The sequence below is a fragment of the Amblyomma mixtum genome, chromosome 5, assembly GCF_055824585.1.
Source record: "Amblyomma mixtum isolate Tamu chromosome 5, ASM5582458v1, whole genome shotgun sequence".
Lineage (NCBI taxonomy): Eukaryota > Metazoa > Arthropoda > Arachnida > Ixodida > Ixodidae > Amblyomma > Amblyomma mixtum.
Window position 1 is genome coordinate 200,513,814 of NC_143016.1, and position 22,728 is coordinate 200,536,541.

General features: G+C 54.8%; 1 protein-coding gene across 1 annotated transcript; it reads left to right on the forward strand.

Annotated features, from left to right (window-relative positions):
- Nucleotides 1-15,026: 15,026 nt before the first annotated feature.
- Nucleotides 15,027-16,262, forward strand: LOC149345427 (uncharacterized). Its single transcript, XM_089547422.1, has one exon. The coding sequence runs from the start codon at nt 15,027-15,029 to the stop codon at nt 16,260-16,262; it is 1,236 nt and encodes a 411-aa protein (XP_089403548.1).
- The last annotated feature ends 6,466 nt before the right edge of the window (nt 16,263-22,728 follow it).

The window sequence follows — 22,728 nt, forward strand, 5'->3', positions numbered from 1 at the left end:
GGTTAGGTTAGGCTAGGCTAGGTTAGGTTAGGTTAGGTTAGGTTAGGTTAGGTTAGGCTAGGTTACGTTCGGTTAGGTTAGGCTAGGTTAGGTTAGGTTAGTTTAGGTTAGGTTAGGTTAGTTTAGGTTAGGTTAGGTTAGGTTAGGCAAGGTTAGGTTAGGTTAGGTTAGGTTAGGGTAGGCTAGGCTAGGTTAGGTTAGGTTAGGTTAGATTAGGTTAGGTTAGGTCACGTCAGGTCAGGTCAGGTCACGTCAGGTCAGGTTAGGTCAGGTCAGGTCAGATCAGGTCAGATCACGTCAGGTCACGTCACGTCAGGTCAGGTCAGGTCAGGTCAGGTCAGGTCAGGTTAGGTTAGCTTAGCTTAGCTTAGGTTAGGTTAGGTTAGCTTAGGTTAGCTTAGGATAGGTTAGGTTAGGTTAGGTTAGGTTAGGCTAGGCTAGGCTAGGCTAGGCTAGGCTAGGTTAGGTTAGGTTAGGCTAGGCTAGGCTAGGCTAGGCTAGGCTAGGCTAGGCTAGGTTAGGTTAGGTTAGGTTAGGTTAGGTTAGGTTAGGTTAGGTTAGGCTAGGCTAGGCTAGGCTAGGCTAGGATAGGCTAGGCTAGGCTAGGCTAGGCTAGGCTAGGCTAGGTTAGGTTAGGTTAGGTTAGGTTAGGTTAGGTTAGGCTAGGCTAGGCTAGGCTAGGCTAGGCTAGGCTAGGCTAGGCTAGGCTAGGCTAGGCTAGGCTAGGTTAGGTTAGGCTAGGTTAGGCTAGGTTAGGTTAGGTTAGGTTAGGTTAGGCTAGGTTACGTTAGGTTAGGTTAGGCTAGGTTAGGTTAGGTTAGGTTAGTTTAGGTTAGGTTAGGTTAGTTTAGGTTAGGTTAGGTTAGGTTAGGCAAGGTTAGGTTAGGTTAGGTTAGGTTAGGGTAGGCTAGGCTAGGTTAGGTTAGGTTAGGTTAGGTTAGGTCACGTCAGGTCAGGTCAGGTCACGTCAGGTCAGGTTAGGTCAGGTCAGGTCAGGTCAGGTCACGTCAGGTCACGTCACGTCAGGTCAGGTCAGGTCAGGTTAGGTTAGCTTAGCTTAGCTTAGCTTAGCTTAGGTTAGGTTAGGTTAGCTTAGGTTAGCTTAGGATAGGTTAGGTTAGGTTAGGTCAGGTCAGGTCAGGTCAGGTTAGCTTAGCTTAGCTTAGCTTAGGTTAGGCTAGGCTAGGCTTGGCTAGACTAGGCTAGGTTATGTTAGGTTAGGTTAGGATAGGTCGGGTCGGGTCGGGTTAGGCTAGGCTAGGTTAGGCCAGGTTAGGTCAGGTTAGGCTAGGTTAGGCTAGGTTAGAAATATTATAGCGCAAACAAAGACACGGACAAAAAAGAGAGGAAACACACACACAAGCGCTAACTGTCAACTGAATTTATTCGGTGAAAGCCACACCTCTTATAAGCCGAAGGATCGTGAGAAAAAATGACAAAAAAACAAAAAGGTTGAGTCAGAGCCATCAAATCGCGAGCGCATGCGTGGGTAGACAAGGGCATCACACTTCGGTTTATCTTCCGTCTAAGTAGCTGCATTAAAATAGTCAATCTCAGCCTGGAACAGAGATAAAGAAGGTTCGCTGATGCACTCGCTGCCAAGTTTCTGTATGTGGTAGGCTTCTAGGCTTATCCGTGCTGTCGTGCTGCTGTTATAATATTTCTACTTCAATATGAACTACCAACTCGCCCAACAGGAAGTTTTAATATAGGCTAGGTTAGGATAGGTTGGGTTAGGTTGGGTTGGGTTGGGTTAGGCTAGGTTAGGTTAGGTTAGGTTAAGAGTGGTTTATTGGCACCTTCAAGCGCCGGCGACGAAGACCCTGGCGCAAGAAGTCTTGGAACGAGCGAGGCGAGGGACCGGCACACAAGCGGCAGTTCTCCAGCACGAGCCTGCTACGGGCGGCGCTAGCGCTTCGTCGTCGTTGGTGGTGGTGCTGGATCATCTTCATTCCAACTGCCCCGGCGGAAAGAGGGAGCCATCCTGGCGACTCAAGGCGAGGAGACGACGAGAGGGCTGTAATAAGGCTTCAAGCGGCTGACATGAACGACGTCGCGACCACGGCGGCGATGGTCCAAAGAAGGTGTCACCGGTTCGATGATATTGCCACATTCCTGGACATTCTCGTGGCGCCGTCTCCTGGCCGAACTGTCTCAACCGCCATCCTGCCTAGCCTTAGCCATGGTGGCGGGCGGGGCTTCTTCGTCGTCTCTTCTTCGGGTTCCGCTCGGGAGTTCGCTGCTACCTGGCGCTGTTCAGTAAAACGTGACCTGGCTGTCCCGACTGTATAGCCGTGACATATTTGGTGGAGCCGGCTGGGTAATGTCCCATGTACACTGACTCTGAAGACACCTTTGAAGCCAGCCCTCAGTGCGTGGACACAACCCCCGTCCACAAAGCGAGCCGCCGCCTGCGAGGCCTACAGCCGGAGTTCAGCGGCCTGACAAAACCGGCAAGAGATATGACATCAACCACAGCTAGCCAGACCACTCAACATTTTGGAGCTGACACTCCCTTCGTACTTCACGCGCCCAGGTCACCGCCGACGTTCCACGGTGACAGGTTCGAGGATGTTGAAGACTGGTTGGCCAGTTTCGACCGTGTGGCAGCCTTCAACCAGTGGGACGGTGAGCGCAAGCTGAGGAACGTTTACTTCGCGCTAGAGGACTCGGCAAAGATCTGGTTCGAGAACCACGAGTCCTCTTTTGCCACCTGGGAGGTTTTTCTTCGCGAGCTGCTGGCGACATTCCGTAGCAGTGAACGAAAAGAGAAGGCGGAAGTCGCTCTGCACTCGAGATCGCAGCAGCCTAATGAGAGCGTCACCATGTTCGTTGAGGACATGATGCGCCTCTTCAGTCGAGCAGACCCTGCTATGGCCGAGGCAAAGAAAGTGCGGCACCTGATGCGGGGCGTTAAGGAGCAGCTGTTTGCTGGACTTGTCCGCGACCCTCCAAGGACAGTGGCCGATTTTACGAAGGAGGCAGTGAGCATGGAACGCTCCTTGCAGGAACGCGGTGCACAGTACGGCCGGCAGGCTAGTATGGCAGCCGCTCAAACCTGCACGCCTACGACGCTGCCTCCTGAAGATCTTCGAGACCTTGTAAGGAGCATCGTTCGCGAAGAACTCGCGAAACTCCGCTTCGCAGCTCCACAGGCCAGCGTCGCCGCCCTGTCGGACGTGGTACGGGATGAAATCCGTCGAGTGGTGCAGCCAGCACCAGTTGTTCCGGAGCCGCAGCCGCAACCCTACATCATGACCTACAGCGAGGCACTTCGACGGCCTGCGGCAGTGGCACAAGCTTTTTCACCTGTGCCGGCTGTGCAGTACCCACGTCCAACTGTGCCCACCACCGTGCCGCAGGAATTCCGGCCCGCCATGCGTAAAGCGGACATGTGGCGAACGCCGAGGAACCGGCCACTCTGCTACCACTGCGGTGAGCCCGGCCACATCCTGCGCCACTGCCCCTACCGTCGGATGGGTTTAAGGGGTTTCGGTTCAGACGCTCCTCGACCACGCTACGGCGAGCGACCCCAGGAGATTGAACAATACCTGACGTCCAACGTGCAGGCTCAGACCGTGCCGCGACGCCAGTCTCGATCCCCATCGCCCAGGAGACTCTCTTCTCCCAGCCGCCCGTCGACCTCTGGCGAATTCAGAGGCAGGTCCCCACGGCGGGAAAACTGAAGACGGCGTCCTCTGGGGGTAGGGCCGCCGCAGCTAGAAAGAAACAAGAGCCTCCACTCGACGATCTGCAGCGACGACGAGACCAACGACCACCTGACCCGACGAGCCGACCGCCGACGAAGAGCCAGCAGTTGGCTTCTACGGAAATTCCAGTGTTCGCCGATAACTGTGAAGTAACCGCACTGGTAGATACCGGCGCTGATTTCTTTGTGATAAGCAGCCAGCTAGCCACGACCCTTAGAAAGGTTTTGACACCTTGGACTGGGCCCCAGATCCGCACAGCCGGCGGCCATGTTGTGACGCCGACCGGCGTTTGCACCTTACGAATTCAGATCCGCGGCGTCACTTTCCTCGGCTGCTTTGCTGTGCTTCCTGAGTGTTCTAAAGACCTGATTCTCGGTCTGGATTTCCTACAGGAATATGGGGCTGTCATCGACTTTAAGGAGCTGATCGTCTCGTTTGCCGCACACCGTACTGTTGGCGACGAACCGCAGCAACGCAGGACTAAGTTGCGGGTCTGCGATGATAACGTGGTGATTCCGTCGAGAACCACCATGCTAGTAACTGTGGAGTGCGATGACAGCGCCGGCACTCATGGCATCGCTGAAGCCAACATGTCACTGCTCCTGGGTCGGCAAGTGTGTGTAGCTCGCGGGCTTATAGAACTGAACAATAAGCGAGCCGAACTACTGATAACAAATTTCGGTTGTGAACCCCAACGTTTAGCGGCCAACACAACAATTGCTTATTTTGAAGAACTCGGGGAATGCGCCGGAGAGTACGCGTTGACAGGGACTACGAAGTCCGTGGAATCAACGAATGCTCCGGTTAAACTCGACGTGAACCCGAATCTTCTGCCTAGTCAAAAACGCAACCTGCAGACTGTCATTGACTCTTTCCAGGACTGTTTTGCGTCAACCTCCAGAGTTAGGCAAACGCCGATAACAAAACATCGAACTATAGTTGATGAAAGCCAGAGACCATTACGCCAGTCGCCGTACCGGATATCTTCAAAGGAACGGGATGCAATTCGAAGGCAAGTTCAAGAAATGCTCCGCGACGACGTGATCCAGCCATCGAAGAGCCCGTGGGCGTCGCCTGTGGTCCTAGTTGCAAAGAAAGATGGGACCCTCCGGTTTTGTGTTGATTACCGACGTCTGGACAAAGTCACTAAGAAAGACGTTTATCCTTTGCCGCGCATTGATGACTCCCTAGATCGTCTGCGCCACGCCAGATACTTTTCATCACTCGATTTACGCAGCGGCTACTGGCAGATAGAGGTGGACGAACGTGACCGGGAGAAGACCGCATTTATTACCCCGGACGGTTTGTACGAATTCAGGGTGCTCCCCTTCGGCCTATGCTCAGCTCCGGCAACTTTCCAACGGATGATGGACACTGCTTTCTGATCTCAAATGGCAGTCGTGTCTTGTGTACCTGGATGATGTTGTCATCTTCTCCGACACTTTCGAAGAACACCTCAGCCGCTTACGCGCTGTTTTCGAAGCTATCCGTTCAGCTGGTCTCTCCCTTAAGCCCGAGAAATGTCACTTCGCTTTCCAGGAGCTGAAGTTTTTGGGCCACATTGTGAGCGCCAAGGGCGTTAGTCAAGACCCCGACAAGACTGCCGCCGTCGCTTCTTTTCCCATTCCTGCTGACAAGCGAAGTGTGCGCCGTTTTCTGGGTCTCTGCGCCTACTATCGGCGCTTTGTGAAGAACTTCTCCCGAATAGCTGAGCCCCTTACTCGCCTCACCAAAGATAACGAACCCTTCGTCTGGGGTCGGGAGCAACAACATGCCTCTGAAGAGCTACGCACGCGTCTTCAGAATACACCCATACTTGGGCACTTCGATGAGGCCGCTGACACAGAACTGCACACAGACGCGAGTAACGTTGGCCTTGGTGCGGTACTTGTACAGTGGCAGGATGGTGTCGAACGCGCAATCGCTTACGCAAGCCGCACGTTATCACGGTCTGAGGTGAACTATTCCACCACCGAAAAAGAATGTCTAGCTATTGTGTGGGCAGTAACGAAATTTCGACCCTATTTGTATGGCCGCCCTTTCCGAGTGGTGAGCGACCACCACTCGCTGTGTTGGTTGGCAAATCTCAAGGATCCCTCAGGGCGACTCGCACGCTGGAGCCTCCGACAGCAAGAATTTGATGTCACCATCGTGTATAAATCAGGGCAAAAGCACAGTGATGCAGACTGTTTGTCCCGTGCCCCACTTCCTGCCAGTACCGTGGACCTCGATGACGATTCCCTTTTCCTTGGGGTCATTTCCGCGTCCACCCTGGCTCACCGCCAACGAGACGACATTGAATTACGGTCCCTGATTGACTATCTCGAAGGAAGCGCTCAGACTCCGCCCCGCATCTTTTCACGCGGCCTGTCATCATTCTGCTTACGGGAAGGTATCCTGTACAAAAAGAACTATAGGTCGACGGAGCCTGCCTATCTGCTCGTTATCCCTAATGCCTTTCGCGATGAAATCTTGCAGGCGTCCCACGATGATCCTTCCTCTGGTCACCTTGGTTCCTCCCGAACGTTGGCCCGCATACGGCAAAAATATTACTGGCCCAAGCTCGCGGAGGTTGTGAAACGCTACGTCCGAACTTGCCGCGAGTGTCAACGTCGCAAGACGTCGTCGACTAAGCCGGCCGGACTTTTGCAGCCTATTGATCCGCCACAAGTTCCTTTCTACCAAGTCGGCATGGATTTACTCGGCCCCTTTCCGGAGTCTTCGCTGGGTAACCGGTACATTGTGGTCGCCACCGACTACCTCAGTCGATACTGTGAGACGAAAGCTCTTCCCCGCGGAACAGCGGCGGAAATTGCCACCTTCTTCATGCAGAACATCGTGCTTCGTCATGGCGCACCCACGGTCGTTATAACTGACAGAGGCACGGCCTTTACCTCGGCGCTGACACAGGAAGTTATGCGACTCAGCGGCACGGGTCACCGACGAACAACAGCTTATCACCCCCAAACTAATGGACTCACTGAGCGCCTAAATAAGACGATCGCCGACATGATTTCCATGTATGTCGACGACGACCACCGCAACTGGGATGCAGTACTCCCTTACGTTACGTTCGCATATAACACCGCGCTGCAAGAGACTACTCACTTCACACCATTTCGCTTAGTCCATGGTCGCGAGGCCGTGACAATGCTCGACGCCATGCTGCTTCCTGGTAGTGAAAACTCCACTGTCGTGGGGGCCGACCGCTTTGTTCACGAAGCCGAGGCCGCCCGCCAACTTGCTCGGCAGCATATCCGACATCAACAAGAAAAAGACGCTCGCCGTTACAACCATCGCCACAGGGATGTCTCTTACCAGCCCGGAGAACATGTTTGGGTGTGGAGCCCAGTCCGTCAACGAGGGCGCTCTGAAAAGCTTCTTCGGCGGTACTTTGGCCCCTATGAAGTGTTACGCCAACTCGGCGAGGTAAACTATGAAGTTCACCCTCAAGGAACTGTTCGTTCCTCAAGGCGACCAACGTCCGAAGTTGTGCATGTCGCCCGAATGAAGCCTTACCACGCCGGCTAGCAGCTCACTCGTCTCTACCTTCTCTCTCTCCACTCGGCTCTTCACCGTGCGCACCCGTCGAGATGGTGATCGGCCAGAACCGCCACATGGAATTCGGCAACGTCAGCATCCATTCCACACTTGCCGTGCTGTTCAACCATAACACGCTGCAGCTTGAATATTTCGTCGGACGGAGTACCCACGCTTCACTGTCGCGAACGCTGAACGACCGCGTGCTGCTCCCACTGGAAGTAGCCTATGTCCAGACGACTAAGAGCGCAAAGATCATGGCATTCTCCATCCTGACCGTCCATATGCTCCAGCTATCCGCATCTATGATGATTGTCTTAATGCCTCCCTCTCCTCGCGTACGAGATCACGACGGCCGAGAAAGTGGATTCCGCGCCCGTCGCCGATACCTACTATATACACCAGGACTACTGCGCCTCTGCAAGGGCACTCTATGATCAGCGGATGTTCGTGCCCCAAAAGCCTGTGCCCGGGGAAGCGGCTGCCGCACCACACGCCCTCCAGCGCCTCGGGCGGCGCTTAACAGAGGGGGGGAGCAATGCCACATTCCTGGACATTCTCGTGGCGCCGTCTCCTGGCCGAACTGTCTCAACCGCCATCCTGGCTAGCCTTAGCCATGGTGGCGGGCGGGGCTTCTTCGTCGTCTCTTCTTCGGGTTCCGCTCGGGAGTTCGCTGCTACCTGGCACTGTTCAGTAAAACGTGACCTGGCTGTCCCGACTGTATAGCCGTGACAATATAGTTCACTGGTGACGTACGCTCTAAGATGCAGTAAGGGCCAATGTGCTTGGCCGAAAATTTGGACGCAGCCGGAACAGAGAGCCAGACCAATGATCCAGTGGAGAAGTGTGTAGCGGGCGTGTCTTGGTCCGACTCATGTTTCCGGAGCCCTTGACGTTCGGCGGTGAAGGAGCGAGCCAACTGGCGGCACTGCTCAGCATGGCGGATAATGTCAGATATGGAAGTATATTCTGAGCTGTCGGGGTTGTAGGGAAGGATTGTGTCCAGCAGACAGGAAGGCTCGCGCCCAAATAAAAGAAAGAATGGGGAAAAGCCGGTGGTTGCCTGGGATGCGGTTTTATATGCATAGGTCACGAACGGAAGGACTTGATCCCAATTAGAGCTGTCGGAACTACTGTACATGGCGATCATGTCCCCAAGAGTACGGTTGAATCGTTCGGTGAGGCCGTTGGTTTGGGGGTGGTAAGCGGTAGTGGTACGGTGGACTGAGTGGCACGCATCGAGAAGCTCGCGAACAACTTCAGACAAGAAAAAACGGCCGCGGTCACTGAGAAGTTCTCGCGGAGCGCCGTGACGCAGGACGAAGTGATGAAGAAGGAAGAAGGCGACGTCGCGAGCAGTAGCAGCAGGTAGGGCAGCGGTCTCTGCATACCGAGTGAGGTGGTCCACGGCGACTATAATCCATCGATTGCCGGCGGTCGTGAAGGGGAGCGGCCCATATAGGTCGATGCCCACACGATCGAAAGGGCGAGCCGGGCACGGTAATGGCTGTAACGGGGCAGTCGAGGGTCGAGGTGACGACTTCCGCTGCTGACAGGCTGTGCAGGAGCGAACGTATCGACGAACAAAGTTGTACATGCCCCGCCAGTAGTACCTCTGGCGTAGCCGCTCGTAGGTTTTTAGCGATCCAGCGTGAGCGCTTCGAGGGTCGGCGTGGTAGTGCGCACAGATCTCAGACCGAAGATGGCGGGGAATCACGAGGAGCCACTTTCGGCCGTCCGGACGATAGTTGCGGCGGTACAGAAGATCATCGCGGATGGCGAAATGGGAAGCTTGGCGACGAAGGGCCCGAGGGAAGGAGGACGTAGAGTGCGCACGAAGGGCATCCAGCAAGGAAGAAATCCATGTATCCTGGCGTTGTTGATTGGGCATGTCGATAGCAGTGAGCGCTGCGAGTGGGGAATCAGATACAATGGAAGAGGGCGCAGGAGAGGGCAGTGGCTAGCGTGACAAGGCGTCGGCGTCGGAGTACTTGCGGCCCGACCGATAGACAACGGTAACATCGAATTCCTGAAGACGGAGTGCCCAGCGGCCAAGGCGTCCTGAGGGATCTTTGAGGGAGGCCAACCAACACAAGGCGTGGTGATCAGTAACGACGGTGAACGGGCGGCCATATAAGTAAGGGCGGAATTTTGTGAGAGCCCACACTACGGCCAGACACTCCTTTTCAGTCAGCTGTAGTTCGACTCTGCTTTGGTGAGAGCACGGCTGGCGTACGCAACAACGTATTCAGAAAATTCGGGCTTGCGCTGGGCCAGGACAGCACCGAGGCCCCATTCCGCTTGCGTCGGTGTGCACCTCAGTAGGAGCACTGCGGTCATAGTGCCGAAGAATAGGGGGTGAAGTAGGACGACGACGGAGCGCAGCAAAGCTTCATCGCAGGCAGAGTCCCACGTAGACAGTCGGCGGGACCATTGAGGAGTTTCGTAAGGGGCGCGACGATAGAGGCGAAATTAGGGACAAAGCGCCGAAAATAGGAGCAGAGGCCCACAAATCAGCGCACCTGTTTCGTAGAGGTCGGTTTAAGGAATTCAGCCACAGCCCGGAGTTTGGCCGGATCAGGTAGGACGCCATCTTTGGATACGAGGTGGCCGAGTATTGTCAGTTGCCGGGCACTAAAGTGACATTTCTTGAGGTTAAGCTGAAGGCCAGCACGGGTGAGGCAGCTCAATATCTGGCGCAAGCGCTGGAGATGCGTCGGAAAATCGGGCGAAAACAGAACATCATCCAAATAGCAGAGACAAATGTTCCACTTGAGCCCGCGCAATACATTTGTAGAGCGGTTTATTGGCACATTCAAGCGCCGGCGACGAAGACCCTGGCGCAAGAAGTCTAGGAACGAGCGAGGCGAGGGACCGGCACACAAGCGGCAGTTCTCCAGCACGAGCCTGCTACGGGCGGCGCTAGCGCTTCGTCGTCGTTGGTGGCGGTGCTGGATCATCTTCTTCATTCCAACTGCCCCGGCGGAAAGAGGGAGCCATCCTGGCGACTCAAGGCGAGGAGACGACGAGAGGGCTGTAATAAGGCTTCAAGCGGCTGACATGAACGATGTCGCGACCACGGCGGCGATGGTCCAAAGAAGGTGTCACCGGTTCGATGATATAGTTCACTGGTGACGTACGCTCTAAGATGCGGTAAGGACCAATGTGCTTGGCCGAAAATTTGGACGCAGCCGGAACAGAGAGCCAGACCAATGATCCAGAGGAGAAGTATGTAGCGGGCGTGTCTTGGTCCGACTCATGTTTCCGGAGCCCTTGACGTTCGGCGGTGAAGGAGCGAGCCAACTGGCGGCACTGCTCAGCATGACGGGTAATGTCAGAAAGGGAAGTATAGTTCTGAGGTGTCTGGGTTGTAGGGAAGGATGGTGTCCCGGAGGCAGGAAGGCTCGCGCCTGAATAAAAGAAAGAAAGGGGAAAAGCCGGTGGTTGCCTGGGATGCGGTGTTATATGCATAGGTCACGAACGGAAGGACTTGATCCAAATTAGAGCGGTCGGAGCTAATGTACATGGCGATCATGTCCCCAAGAGTCCGGTTGAATCGTTTGGTGAGGCCGTTAGTTTGGGGGTGGTAAGCGGTAGTGGTACGGTGGACTGAGTGGCACGCATCGAGAAGCTCGCGAACAACTTCAGACAAGAAAACACGGCCGCGGTCACTGAGAAGTGCTCGCGGAGCGCCGTGACGCAGGACGAAGTGATGAAGAAGGAAGAGGGCGACGTCGCGAGCAGTAGGCGCAGGTAGGGAAGCGGTCTCAGCATACCGAGTGAGGTGGTCCACGGCAACTATAATCCATCGTTTCCGGCGGTCGTGAAGGGGAGCGGCCCATATAGGTCGATGCCCACACGATCGAAAGGGCGAGTCGGGCACGGTAATGGCTGTAACGGAGCAGTCGAGGGTCGAGGCGGCGACTTCCGCTGCTGACAGTCTGTGCAGGAGCGAACGTAGCGACGAACGAAGTTGTACATGCCTCGCCAGTAGTACCTCTGCCGTAGTCGCTCGTAGGTTTTTAGCGATCCAGCGTGAGCGCTCTGAGGGTCGGCATGGTAGTGTGCACAGATCTCAGACCGAAGGTGTCGGGGAATCACGAGGAGCCACTTTCGGCCGTCCGGACGATAGTTGCGGCGGTACAGGAGATCGTCGCGGATGGCAAAATGGGAAGCTTGGCGACGAAGAGCTCGAGGGAAGGGGGACGTAGAGTGTGCACGAAGGACATCGAGCAAGGACGAAATCCATGGATCCTGGCGTTGTTGATTGGGCATGTCCATAGTAGTGAGCGCTGCGAGTAGAGGATCAGATAAGGGGGAAGAAAGGTGCAGGAGAGGGCAGTGGCGAGCGTGACAAAGCGTCGGCGTCGGAGTGCTTGCGGCCCGACCGGTAGACTACGGTAATATCGAATTCCTGAAGACGGAGTGCCCAGCGGCCAAGGCGTCCTGAGGGATCTTTGAGGGAGGCCAACCAGCACAAGGCGTGGTGATCAGTAACGACGGTGAACGGGCGGCCATATAAGTATGGGCGGAATTTCGTGAGAGCCCACACTACGGCCAGACACTCCTTTTCAGTCACGGTGTAGTTCGACTCTGCTTTGGTGAGAGCACGGCTAGCGTACGCAACAACGTATTCAGAAAATTCGGGCTTGCGCTGGGCCAGAACAGCACCGAGGCCGACTCCGCTTGCGTCGGTGTGCACCTCAGTAGGAGCACTGGGGTCATAGTGCCGAAGAATAGGGGGCGAAGTAAGAAGGCGACGGAGCGCAGCAAAAGCTTCATCGCAGGCAGAGTCCCACGTAGACAGGTCGGCGGGACCATTGAGGAGTTTTGTAAGGGGCGTGACGATAGAGGCGAAATTAGGGACAAAGCGCCGAAAATAGGAGCAGAGGCCCACAAATCGGCGCACCTGTTTCGTAGAGGTCGGTTTAGGGAATTCAGCCACAGCCCGGAGTTTGGCAGGATCAGGTAGGACGCCATCTTTGGATACGAGGTGGCCGAGTATTTTCAGTTGCCGGGCACCAAAGTGACATTTCTTGAGGTTAAGCTGAAGGCCAGCACGTGTCAGGCAGCTCAATATCTGGCGCAAGCGCTGGAGATGCGTTGGAAAATCTGGCGAAAACACAACATCATCTAAATAGCAAAGACAAATGTTCCACTTGAGGCCGCGCAAGATGTTGTCCATCATTCGTTCGAACGTGGCGGGAGCGTTACACAGACCGAATGGCATTACGGTGAATTGATATAGGCCGTCAGGCGTAACGAATGCCGTTTTAGGACGGTCGGACGCAGACATCGGAACTTGCCAATAGCCGGAACGAAGGTCCAGAGATGAGAAGAACTCGGCGCCTTGCAAGCAGTCAAGGGCGTCGTCAATACGGGGTAGCGGGTAGACGTCTTTCCGCGTAATTTTGTTGAGCCGGCGATAGTCCACGCAAAATCGTATCGAGCCGTCCTTCTTCACCAGGACAACTGGGGATTACCAAGGACTGGCAGATGGCTGAATAATGCCGCGTTGTAGCATGTCGTCCACTTGCTCAGCGATGAGGCGGCGCTCGTGAAGTGACACACGGTAGGGGCGCTGGCGGAGAGGAGTATGGGTACCGGTTTCAATGTGGTGCTCGACATTGGTCGCACGGCCCAAAGAAGAGGACTGGTGGTCAAACGATGAGCGAAACTGGTTGAGCAGGGCAAGAAGCTGCGCGTGTTGAGCTGTGTCGAGGGCGCGGTCAATAGAGCGGTCGAAAATGTCCGAAGGCAGTGGGTGATCGGGAGTAGGGCTACGTGGGGTGAGGGCAGCGATGTCGGGACTGGAGGAGGTCACATCGGTGTCCAAGGAAGTGATCAAGGTAGCGGTTTCAAAATGGCCAAGGCACTCGCCACGGAGCAGGGAGAGGGCAGAGAAGGAGGTGTTAGAGACGAGGATGGCGGCAGTACCATGTTGAATGTAGATGACGGCGAAGGGAACAGAGAGGCGTCGGCGAGAAGCAAGGATGGGGGAAGGCGTGAAGAGAACGGTGCCGTCAGAAACAGAGGCGCGCAAACAGGGACAAGCACAGCACTGTCAGGGGGAATGTGAGTGTCCTCGGCGACAACAAACTTAGCATCACGGCGAATCGAAGGCTCGTCGAGGGGCGCATCACAGAGCGTAGAAAAGACGACATGCGCACGGGCGCAGTCAATGACGGCGCTGTGGCGGGATAGAAAATCCCAGCCAAGGATGACGTCATGGGAGCTTGCACGGAGAACTAAAAATTCGACAACATATTGTCACAGGCCAGACGGAGAACAGTCGTAGACGTAGAGGGGGACCGCAAAACGGCCGAGGGTTTTCATCGCCCAGAACAGAGCCAGCTCGAGCGCGCCTCACGCGAACGCGACCACTTCGTCCTCGTCACGGCTTAGCGCGCAGGTAGCTCGAGCCAGGTCCGTGCATTAGTCCCCCGAAAAAGAAGAGCATCGTCCCGATGCGAGGGTATGTACAAAGGAGAAAACGAACAGGAAAAGCAGGAAGACAATGCTAAAAAAACGAACAAAAAGAAATAAATTAAAACGCAGAACCCGAACACAGTTTAAAGTGGAGCGTCATCGCTCTCACGCGAGAAGTATGGCTTAAGTCGCATTTCATGCACAATGTCAGTCCGTGGTTGCCGACGACCGGTAGACACAGTTCCACGTGGAACAACCTCATAATCCACGTTTCCAACACGACGGAGCACCTCATAAGGTCCGAAATATCGGTGCAGCAGTTTTTCGGACAATGCCTTTTGGCGGACAGGGGTCCACACCCACACACGGTCACCGATGTTGTAGGTAACCTCCCTGTGGCGCCGGTTGTAACGTCTGGAGTCCGTGTCTTGTTGAGCTGTGATGTGCAAACGAGCAAGCTGGCGAGCTTGCTCGGCTTGTTCGACAAAGGAGCCCGCATCTGGTGTCAAGTCATCATCCACGCACGGGAGCATGGCGTCCAGCATCATCCGCACTTCTCTGCCGTAGACTAGACGGAATGGTGTAAAGCGGGTTGTTTCTTGAGTCGCAGTGTTGTACGCGAATGTGATGTACGGGAGTATTTGGTCCCAGGTTCTGTGTTCCACATCCACGTACATGGAAATCATGTCGGCCAGTGTTTTATTCAGGCGTTCTGTGAGCCCATTTGTTTGGGGATGGTATGCTGTCGTTGTTCGATGGCTGGTGTGACTCAGCTCAAAGATGTCGTGGACAAGCTGAGCTGTGAATGCCTTCCCTCGGTCTGTAATGACGACGGACGGAGCGCCGTGTCGAACCACTATTGCACGCATAAAGAAGTGCGCAACTTCGAACGCTGTGCCTTGAGGGAGAGCCTGCGTTTCGGCGTAACGCGTCAGGTAATCGGTTGCAACAGCTATCCATCTGGACGGAGAACAGTCGTAGACGTAGAGGGGGACCGCAGAACGGCCGAGGGTTTTCATCGCCCAGAACAGAGCCAGCTCGAGCGCGCCTCACGCGAACGCGACCACTTCGTCCTCGTCACGGCTTCGCGCGCAGGTAGCTCGAGCCAGGTCCGTGGCAAAACCCTCGGCCGTTCTGCGGTCCCCCTCTACGTCTACGACTGTTCTCCGTCTGGCCTGTGACATCTGGTGGAGGTTGCTTGGGTATTCTCGGCTGATGCTCGATCCTTCCTCGGAGAGCCGAAGCACAAGCCCGGTGCCTCTTGTGCGAACGCCCGTCCATCGTGTCAGCCGCAGGCTCCGCGGCTTGTCTCCAGAATTCGGACTCCGGCCTCAAGAGAGCGCACCCATGGCTACGACCACGGAAGCAAGGTCAGACAGCGCCCCGTTCATACCTGCTTCTTTTGTGAGCCTGCAAAATCCCCGGATCCCGAAGCCCTTTCACGGCGGATACTCGGAGGACGCCCAAGACTGGCTTGATCAGTTCGAGCGCGTTGCGCGTTTCAACGGCTGGGACGACAGTGCTAAGATCCGGAACGTCTACTTCAGCTTAGAAGACGCCGCTCGGATCTGGTACGAAAACCGCGAGACGAGTCTAACGACGTGGCAGGACTTTCGTCGCCAGCTGTTGGAGACTTACACCAGCAGCGATCGCCGTGAACGGGCCGAACGTGAATTGACCGCTCGCATTCAGCTACCAAATGAGAACGTAGCGATGTACGTGGAGGAAGTGACGCGCCTCTGTAACCGAGCGGACCCGACCATGACGGAAGAGAAAAAGCTCAGACACCTGATGAGAGGCGTGAAAGAGCAATTGTTCTGCGGTCTTGTGCGAAGCCCGCCCAGAACAGTCGCCGAGTTCCTCTCCGAGGCTGTGCTCATGGAGAGGGCGCTCCAGCAACGGTACAATTTCTACGACCGGCAGCTAAACCCTATCTCGGCTCTACACCCCCTGGATGCTGCTTCGGGGGTCAATACAAGCTCCCTTCGGGACATCGTGCGTTCTGTGGTCCGTGAGGAGCTGCAGAAACTTCGGGGGATTTTTCCTGTGGACTCTCTGACTAGCGCCATTCGGGAGGAAGTTCAGCAGGCGCTCAGACCACCCGTCGCTCCAGTAGAGCCGCCACCACAGCCAGTTGCTTGGCCGCCAGCGACGTATGCGGACGTGCTGCGCCGTCCTGCGCCGGTTCCCTGCGCGCCACCGTATGCCCCTTCGGTAGTCGCAGTACACGCCGAGCAGCCGGTTCCCTACTGGCAAGCTCGAGGACAGGCGCCGAGAAAGACCGATATTTGGCGTGCGCCAGACCGACGTCCCCTGTGTTACCATTTTGGCGAGGCCGGTCACGTCTTCCGGCGGTGTCCATATCGGCCTCTGGGATTCCGAGGCTTGTCTGCAGGTAGTCCCCGTCCGCGGCATGCCGAACAGCCTCAGGAGTTTGACGAATACGTCACCCGCCGGCGTGGTTCACCACCTCCTCCGCGCCGAACGTCCCGATCGCCTTCACCTCGCCATTCGTCGCCTCATCAGTCCGGTTATGGACCTGGTGCACAGCGTGGGTCCTCGAGCCCGCACCGGGAAAACTAGAACAGGCGACCTTTGGAGGCGAGGCCGCCGAACGCCGCATTGCCGAAAAGCTTCCACCGACGCGCCGACTGACCCTTCCCGAATTGACGACCACGATACCGATGACGACGACGACGACGACGACGAAGACGGCGCCGACGACTGGGTCTGGTAAGACCAAGGTCTCCCTTGACATACCCGTGCTGATTGACTCTAAGGAGGTTAGCGCACTAGTGGATACGGATGCGGACTACTCGATAATGAGCGGTAGGATGGCTAAGGTACTGAAGAAAGTTATGATGCCGTGGGCAGGGTCACAGATACGTACGGCTGGTGGCCACGTGGTTACGCCGCTCGGAATGTGTACGGCCAGAATTACGGTGCGCGGATGCACGTTCGTGGCAACGTTCCTCATTCTGCCTGAATGCTCACGAGACGTCATTCTCGGTCTCGACTTTCTTCGAGAAAATGGTGCGACTATAGACCTTCGAAATCGATTGGTTACATTTTCAACTGAACTCGCCGCCACCAAACCCACCCCCGAGAATTGCAGAGCCGCACTGCGTATATCGGACGATGCCTTAACGGTGCCTCCACGGGCGAGTATTCTGGCTAGGGTCACTTGCGACGCGACCACTTCGTCCTCGTCACGGCTTAGCGCGCAGGTAGCTCGAGCCAGGTCCGTGGCAATATAAAACATCGGCGATGACTACGCGTGCTGTGCAAGCGGCAGACGGATGAACGGGCTTGGCGCTAGCTGTACGGAGGGACAGTCCAGAAGATGGGTGGTAACTTTTCGAAGCGAACGGCAGAAGTTTTCGTTAATAACAGAAACGAAGGCCCCAGTGTCCACAAGCGCAAGTGTCTTGACGCCGTCTACAAACACGTCAAGAAAATTCGGCGGTGAAAGGCGAGGACTTAAGCAGGGCGATGATAGCGCAGTTCGTGCCCCAGGAACTGCGGCTGCTAGTTTTCCGAATCGGCGGGGACGGGGCGACGCCTCATGGGCGACAAGGAGCGGCGGCGAGGGGAGGGCGAGCGGTGGGAAACGTAGGGCTGGCGACCAAGCGCGCGGTCAGGTGAGGTCCCCTGATGCGGTGGTTCGAAAGATGCGCGAAAGGTGCGATCTGTATCGCGGTAGTCCGGCAGGGGGTGGAGAGGCGCAGGCAGAGTACGTCGACATAGGCGAGCGACGTGGCCTGGAAAACCGCAGGCGTAGCAGATCGGTCGGTTGTCAGCCGTGCGCCAAGGATTGTAGGCAGCGGGCGCGAAACGCTGTCGGGAAACAACAGGCGCAGGCACCGCAGGAGGAGCATAGGCATAGGCCTGCGGCCGCGGTGTTCTTCTGACAGCCTCTGCATACGTGAGAGGCACGGGTGCGGGCGCAGGCGGCACGCTTACTGGAGGGTCGTAGCTTAACGGGGCGGCAACTGGGGTGGGCTGGATCGGAAGTAGACCGGCCTGGGGAGCCAAAGGTGCCGGTTGCCGAAGACTAGGAAGTGCATCGGCGACCTCCTGCGCGATGGCATTCCGGATCTCAGGACTGAGGACGGGCGGTGACGGGTGTGGGTTAGATATGAGCGATAGCTGCCGGGCGACCTCTTCCCGCACGAAGTCTTTGATTGTGGCTAGCAAGTCGTGGTTGATGCCCAGGCCGGAGATGGAGTCGGCAGGCGGGGAAAGGCGACGAGCGCAAAGACGCTGCGCACGCAACTCGTCAAAACTTTGGCACAGTGTATAAACCGAGGCGACGGTGGTGGGGCTCTTCGCCAGCAACATCTGAAAAGCGTCGTCGTCGATGCCTTTCAGGACGTGCTTAATCTTGTCAGCTTCGGACATAGCCGGATCAACACGCTTGCATAAGTCAACTACATCTTCAATGCAGCTCGTGAAAGTCTCGTCCTTGTGCTGAGCTCGGACACGCAGGCTTTGCTCAGCGCGCAGTTTCCGGACGGCAGGACGGCCGAAAACCTCCGCAAGTGCGCTCTTGAAAACGGTCCAGGTGGAGATGTCGGCCTCGTGGTTTCGGAACCACAGGTTCGCTACGTTGCTCAGGTAGAATATAACGTTGGTCAGTTTGACGTTGTCATCCCAATTATTATGGCGGCTCACCCGTTCGTATGATTCCAGCCAATCTTCTACATCCTGGTCGCTGTGGCCGCTGAAAACAGCGGGGTCGCGCTGCCGGACGGCACCGGAGCAGATGACGGGCTGCGGCGGGGGGGGCGGGCTGTTGACTGGTCTTGGACATTGGGATGGTGCGGCTGCGAAGGTCCACGGTGATGGGGAACGGTGAACGCAGCAACCTCCACCAAATGAAGAGTGGTTTATTGGCACGTTGAAGCGCCGGCAACGAAGACCCGGGCGCAAGTCGTCTAGGAACCAGCGAGGCGAGAGCCCGGCACACAAGCGGCAGTTCTCCAGCACGAGCCTTTCACGGGCAGCGCTAGCGCTTCGTCGTCGTTGGTGGCGGTGCTGAATCATCATCTTCATTCCATAGGTTAGGTTAGGTTAGGTTCGGCTAGGCTAGGCTAGGCTAGGCTAGGCTAGGTTAGGTTAGATGAGGTGAGGTTAGGTTAGGTCAGGTCAGGTAAGGTTAGGTTCTCTAGTATGTCAATTTATAGAAATCTATAGAACCCTATACGAAATCTATAGAACTCTATAGGAAATCTATGGAACTCTATAAAAACCTATAGAACTGTATAAAAAATCTATAGAACTCTATAGGAAATCTATAGAACTCTATAGGAAATCTATAGAACTCTAGAAAATCTATAGAATATCTATGGAACTCTATAGAAAATCAATAGAACGCTATAAAAATTTATAAAAACATAGAAACCTACAGAACGCCTATAGAAATCTATAGAAAATATATAGAATACATATAGAAATCTATAGAACTCTATATAAAATCTAAAGAATATCTAATGTACTCTATAGAAAATCTATTCCTATAGATATTACCTATTGAACTCTACAGAAAATCTATTGAACTCTATAGAAAACCTATTGAGGTCTATAGTGAATCTATTGAACTCTACAGAAACTAAGGTATAATGTTTCCAAAAGGTGCCTCCAGAATGTAGAGAAAAGAAAACGATACATCCCGGTGATATTGTCACGTAGTGGTGACTGCAGTCGGGCAAACAGCTAAACAGCGAGAATGTCTTTGAAGCAAAACCCTTTATTTTGGCTGACTTGCGCCCGCAAAGAACTGAATCACTCGGCGGTGGCATAGCAACAAGCGTGCTCGGCGGTCGTCGAACACAATCCCCGCCGCAGTCCGCCGTGCTCTTTTCAAAGCTGATAGCGAACATTAGAACATTCTGGCTCAAAGCAGAATCGGCTTCGCCAGGATGCGATCAATCGAGCTAAATCTAGGCGCGTCTTGCGTCACAAACGAAGCGATGAAGCGGCGTGTCGGCAGCCGTGAAGCATGAACAAACACTACAAACAAACGCTACAAAGATTCGCCGCATTACTCCCCTCTCAAAGAAGCATAGACTTGATGCGTTAGAACATAATGCGGCTATAAATAATGATAAACTGACTGTGCAAAAATAAACACCGAATGTGGAAACACGGCGTCTTTTAGCATGCATGATAGGGCTTTAGGCGTACGACATGGACTACTTCTGGTCGCACGCGGCTTCGCTGGGATGCAGTCATTTGGTCAGGAACGACTTCATAGTCCAATTCACCTAGCCGACGAAGAACCTTGTACGGGCCGAAATAGCGGCGCAAAAATTTTTCACTCAATCCTCGGCGGCGAATCGGTGTCCGCGTTGCCTCTTCGTAGGTTGTAGCGTCTGGCGTTGGTCCGCTGCTGGTTTTTGATCCATAATCGGGCAAGTCTTCGGGCTTCTTCTGCGAGGCGTTGAAAGTAGGCGTCGACGTTATCTTCCTCGGTAACGTTCGGCAGCATGGCGTCTAGCGTGGCCGTGGCCTCTTTGCCACGGTCGAGCCTAAATGGTGTCATCTGGGTGGTCTCCTGCACTGCGGTGTTGTAGGCGAAGACTACGTAAGGCAAGATGACGTCCCAGCTCTTTTGTTCGGCATCAACATACATGGCGAGCATATCGGCGATGGTTTTGTTGAGGCGGTCGGTCCGTCCTTTGGTCTGCGGGTGGTATGCAGTTGTTCTCCGGTGGCTGGTTTGGCTGTAATGGAGGATGTCTTGCGTCAGTTCCGCCTTGAATGCTGTTCCTCTGTCAGTGATGAGCACATCGGGGGCGCCGTGTCGCAGAAGAATGTTCTCCACGAAAAATTTGGCGACCTCTGCTGCTGTTCCGTTCGGTAGGGCTCTAGCCTCGGCGTATCGCGTCAGGTAGTCGGTCGCTATGATGATCCACTTATTTACAGATGTTCATTTCGGGAAAGGGCCAAGCAAGTCCATGGAGATCTGCTGAAAGGGCCTTGATGGGGGTTCAATGGTGTTCAGAAATCCTGCTGGTCGGGTTGGAGGGGTCTTACGTCACTAACAATCTCGGCAGGTTTTCACATAATGTGCGACATCAGAAGACAGTCGGGGCCAGTAATGCTTGTCTTGAATGCGGCGAAGGGTGCGAGAAAACCCGAGATGTCCAGCTGTCGGCTCGTCGTTTGAGGCCTGAACTTCTCCGCGCAGACTAACAGCTACAACAAGGAGGTAGGCTGTCTTGTTTGTTGCAAAGTTCTTCGAGGACATCGTTTTATAAACAGAACGAAGACAATCTTCGCTTGAACGAGGCAGCGGTGAAGAAACCTTGCCTTCCAAGTATTCGATGATGCATTTTATGTCGGGGTCCGCGCGTTGCTGTTGTTCAAAAGAGCTGGGGCTGATGGGTCCCAGGAAGGCGTCCTCATCGTCGTCCGGCGGTGGTGCATCTACAGGGGCTCGTGACAGGCAGTCGGCGTCAGAGTGCTTGCGTCCGGTCTTGTAAACGACGGCTACGTCAAACTGCTGGAGCCGCAGGCTCCATCGAGCGAGGCGGCCGGAGAGGTCCTTCAAACTGGCAAGCCAGCACAGTGCGTGCCGATCGCTGACCCCCTTTAACGGTCGTCCGTACAGCTAGGGGTGGAATCTCGACATAGCCCCGATGATGACAACACTCACTGTACTGCCACTCTGGTAAAAGTGCTTGGGGCAGTGTAGGAACAGTTGTTTTCAGTCTGCGGTCCATGAGGAGTTCAGATGGTGAGTATCCCTCCTGTCCTGGTGTTGCTCTATTAGCAAGAAGGCCTTCAGCGATACTTTCTGACTTACGAAGTATGTTTTTTGCAGTCTGTACAGCTCTTTCGGCTTCCCCATTACTTTGAGCATAGTGAGGGCTGGAAGTTATGTGTTTGACACCCCACTTGCTCAGAAATTGTGCAAACTCTAGCGAAGTGAACTGTGGGCCGTTATCTGACCGCAACACATCTGGGATGCCATAGCGAGCAAATTGTTGGCTGAAGAAATTAGCAACCCGCTTGCTTTGCGTTCCATGTAGCTCTTCCGCTTCGAAGAACTTTGAGTAGTAGTCGACTGCGATGATGTAGTTCCTACCATCCAGGTGGAACAAGTCGGTGCCAACTGTTTGCCATGGATGGGCGCTCTGGGAGGTCAGTCTGAAGGAGATGCTCGGTTGGTACTCGGCGGTGCTTGGTACAGGTTGGGCATCTGCTCACGAATACCTCAATGTCATGACTGATCCCTGGCCACCATGCAGCCTCACGTGCTCTGGATCGGCATCTAACTATGCCCTGATGTCCAGTATGCAGTCGTTCCAGAACTTCTTGGCGTAGACTTGGTGAAAAGACGAGCCTTGTCTCCCAAAGCAGCAGTCCATGCACAACAGACAAATCGTCAGCCACACTTGCATATTTCCGTACTTCCGGAGTCAATCCTTCTGTTTTAGGCCATTTGGTTTTACAGTAGTGAATAACCAATGAGATTGCAGCATCCTTTGTGAGCTCAACTCTGGTTCTCTCCAACATCTCAGCTGAGGCTGGCAGTAGTTAGACTGTCAGGAGCTCGTAGTCTTGAACAGCTGATGCAAGGTCTCCACTTGAACAGTGTAGTGGCTTGCGTGATAGCACGTCTGCTGTGTGCATGTCTTTCCCCGGTGTGTGTGTGTGATGGTGAAATCGTACCCGAGCACACGCATGCGGAAACGTTGAAGTCTTGGAGTCATTTCGTCAATACGCTTCGTTGTGAACAGAGACACTAATGGCTTGTGGTCGGTTTCGATGTGAAAGCGCAGTCCCAGAACGCACATTCTGAAGCGTTCACACGCCCATGTTGTCGCAAGTGCTTCTTTTTCCACTTGAGCATACCTTTGCTCTGTCGATGTCATCGCTCGTGAGGCATAGGCTACAGGCTGCCGCCTGCCTTCACTGTCTGTCTGGAGGAGTACGGCTCCCATGTCATAAGACGATATGCGTCCGCTGATATGGTCAAAAGCTTTTGTGGACCATAGTATCATAATACCGGAGTTGACATCAAGTCTTCCTTGATTGCTTC

Coding starts and splice junctions, on each gene's coding strand:
- LOC149345427 (XM_089547422.1), top strand. CDS start 15,027: ATGGCTACGACCACGGAAGCAAGGTCAGACAGCGCCCCGTTCATACCT.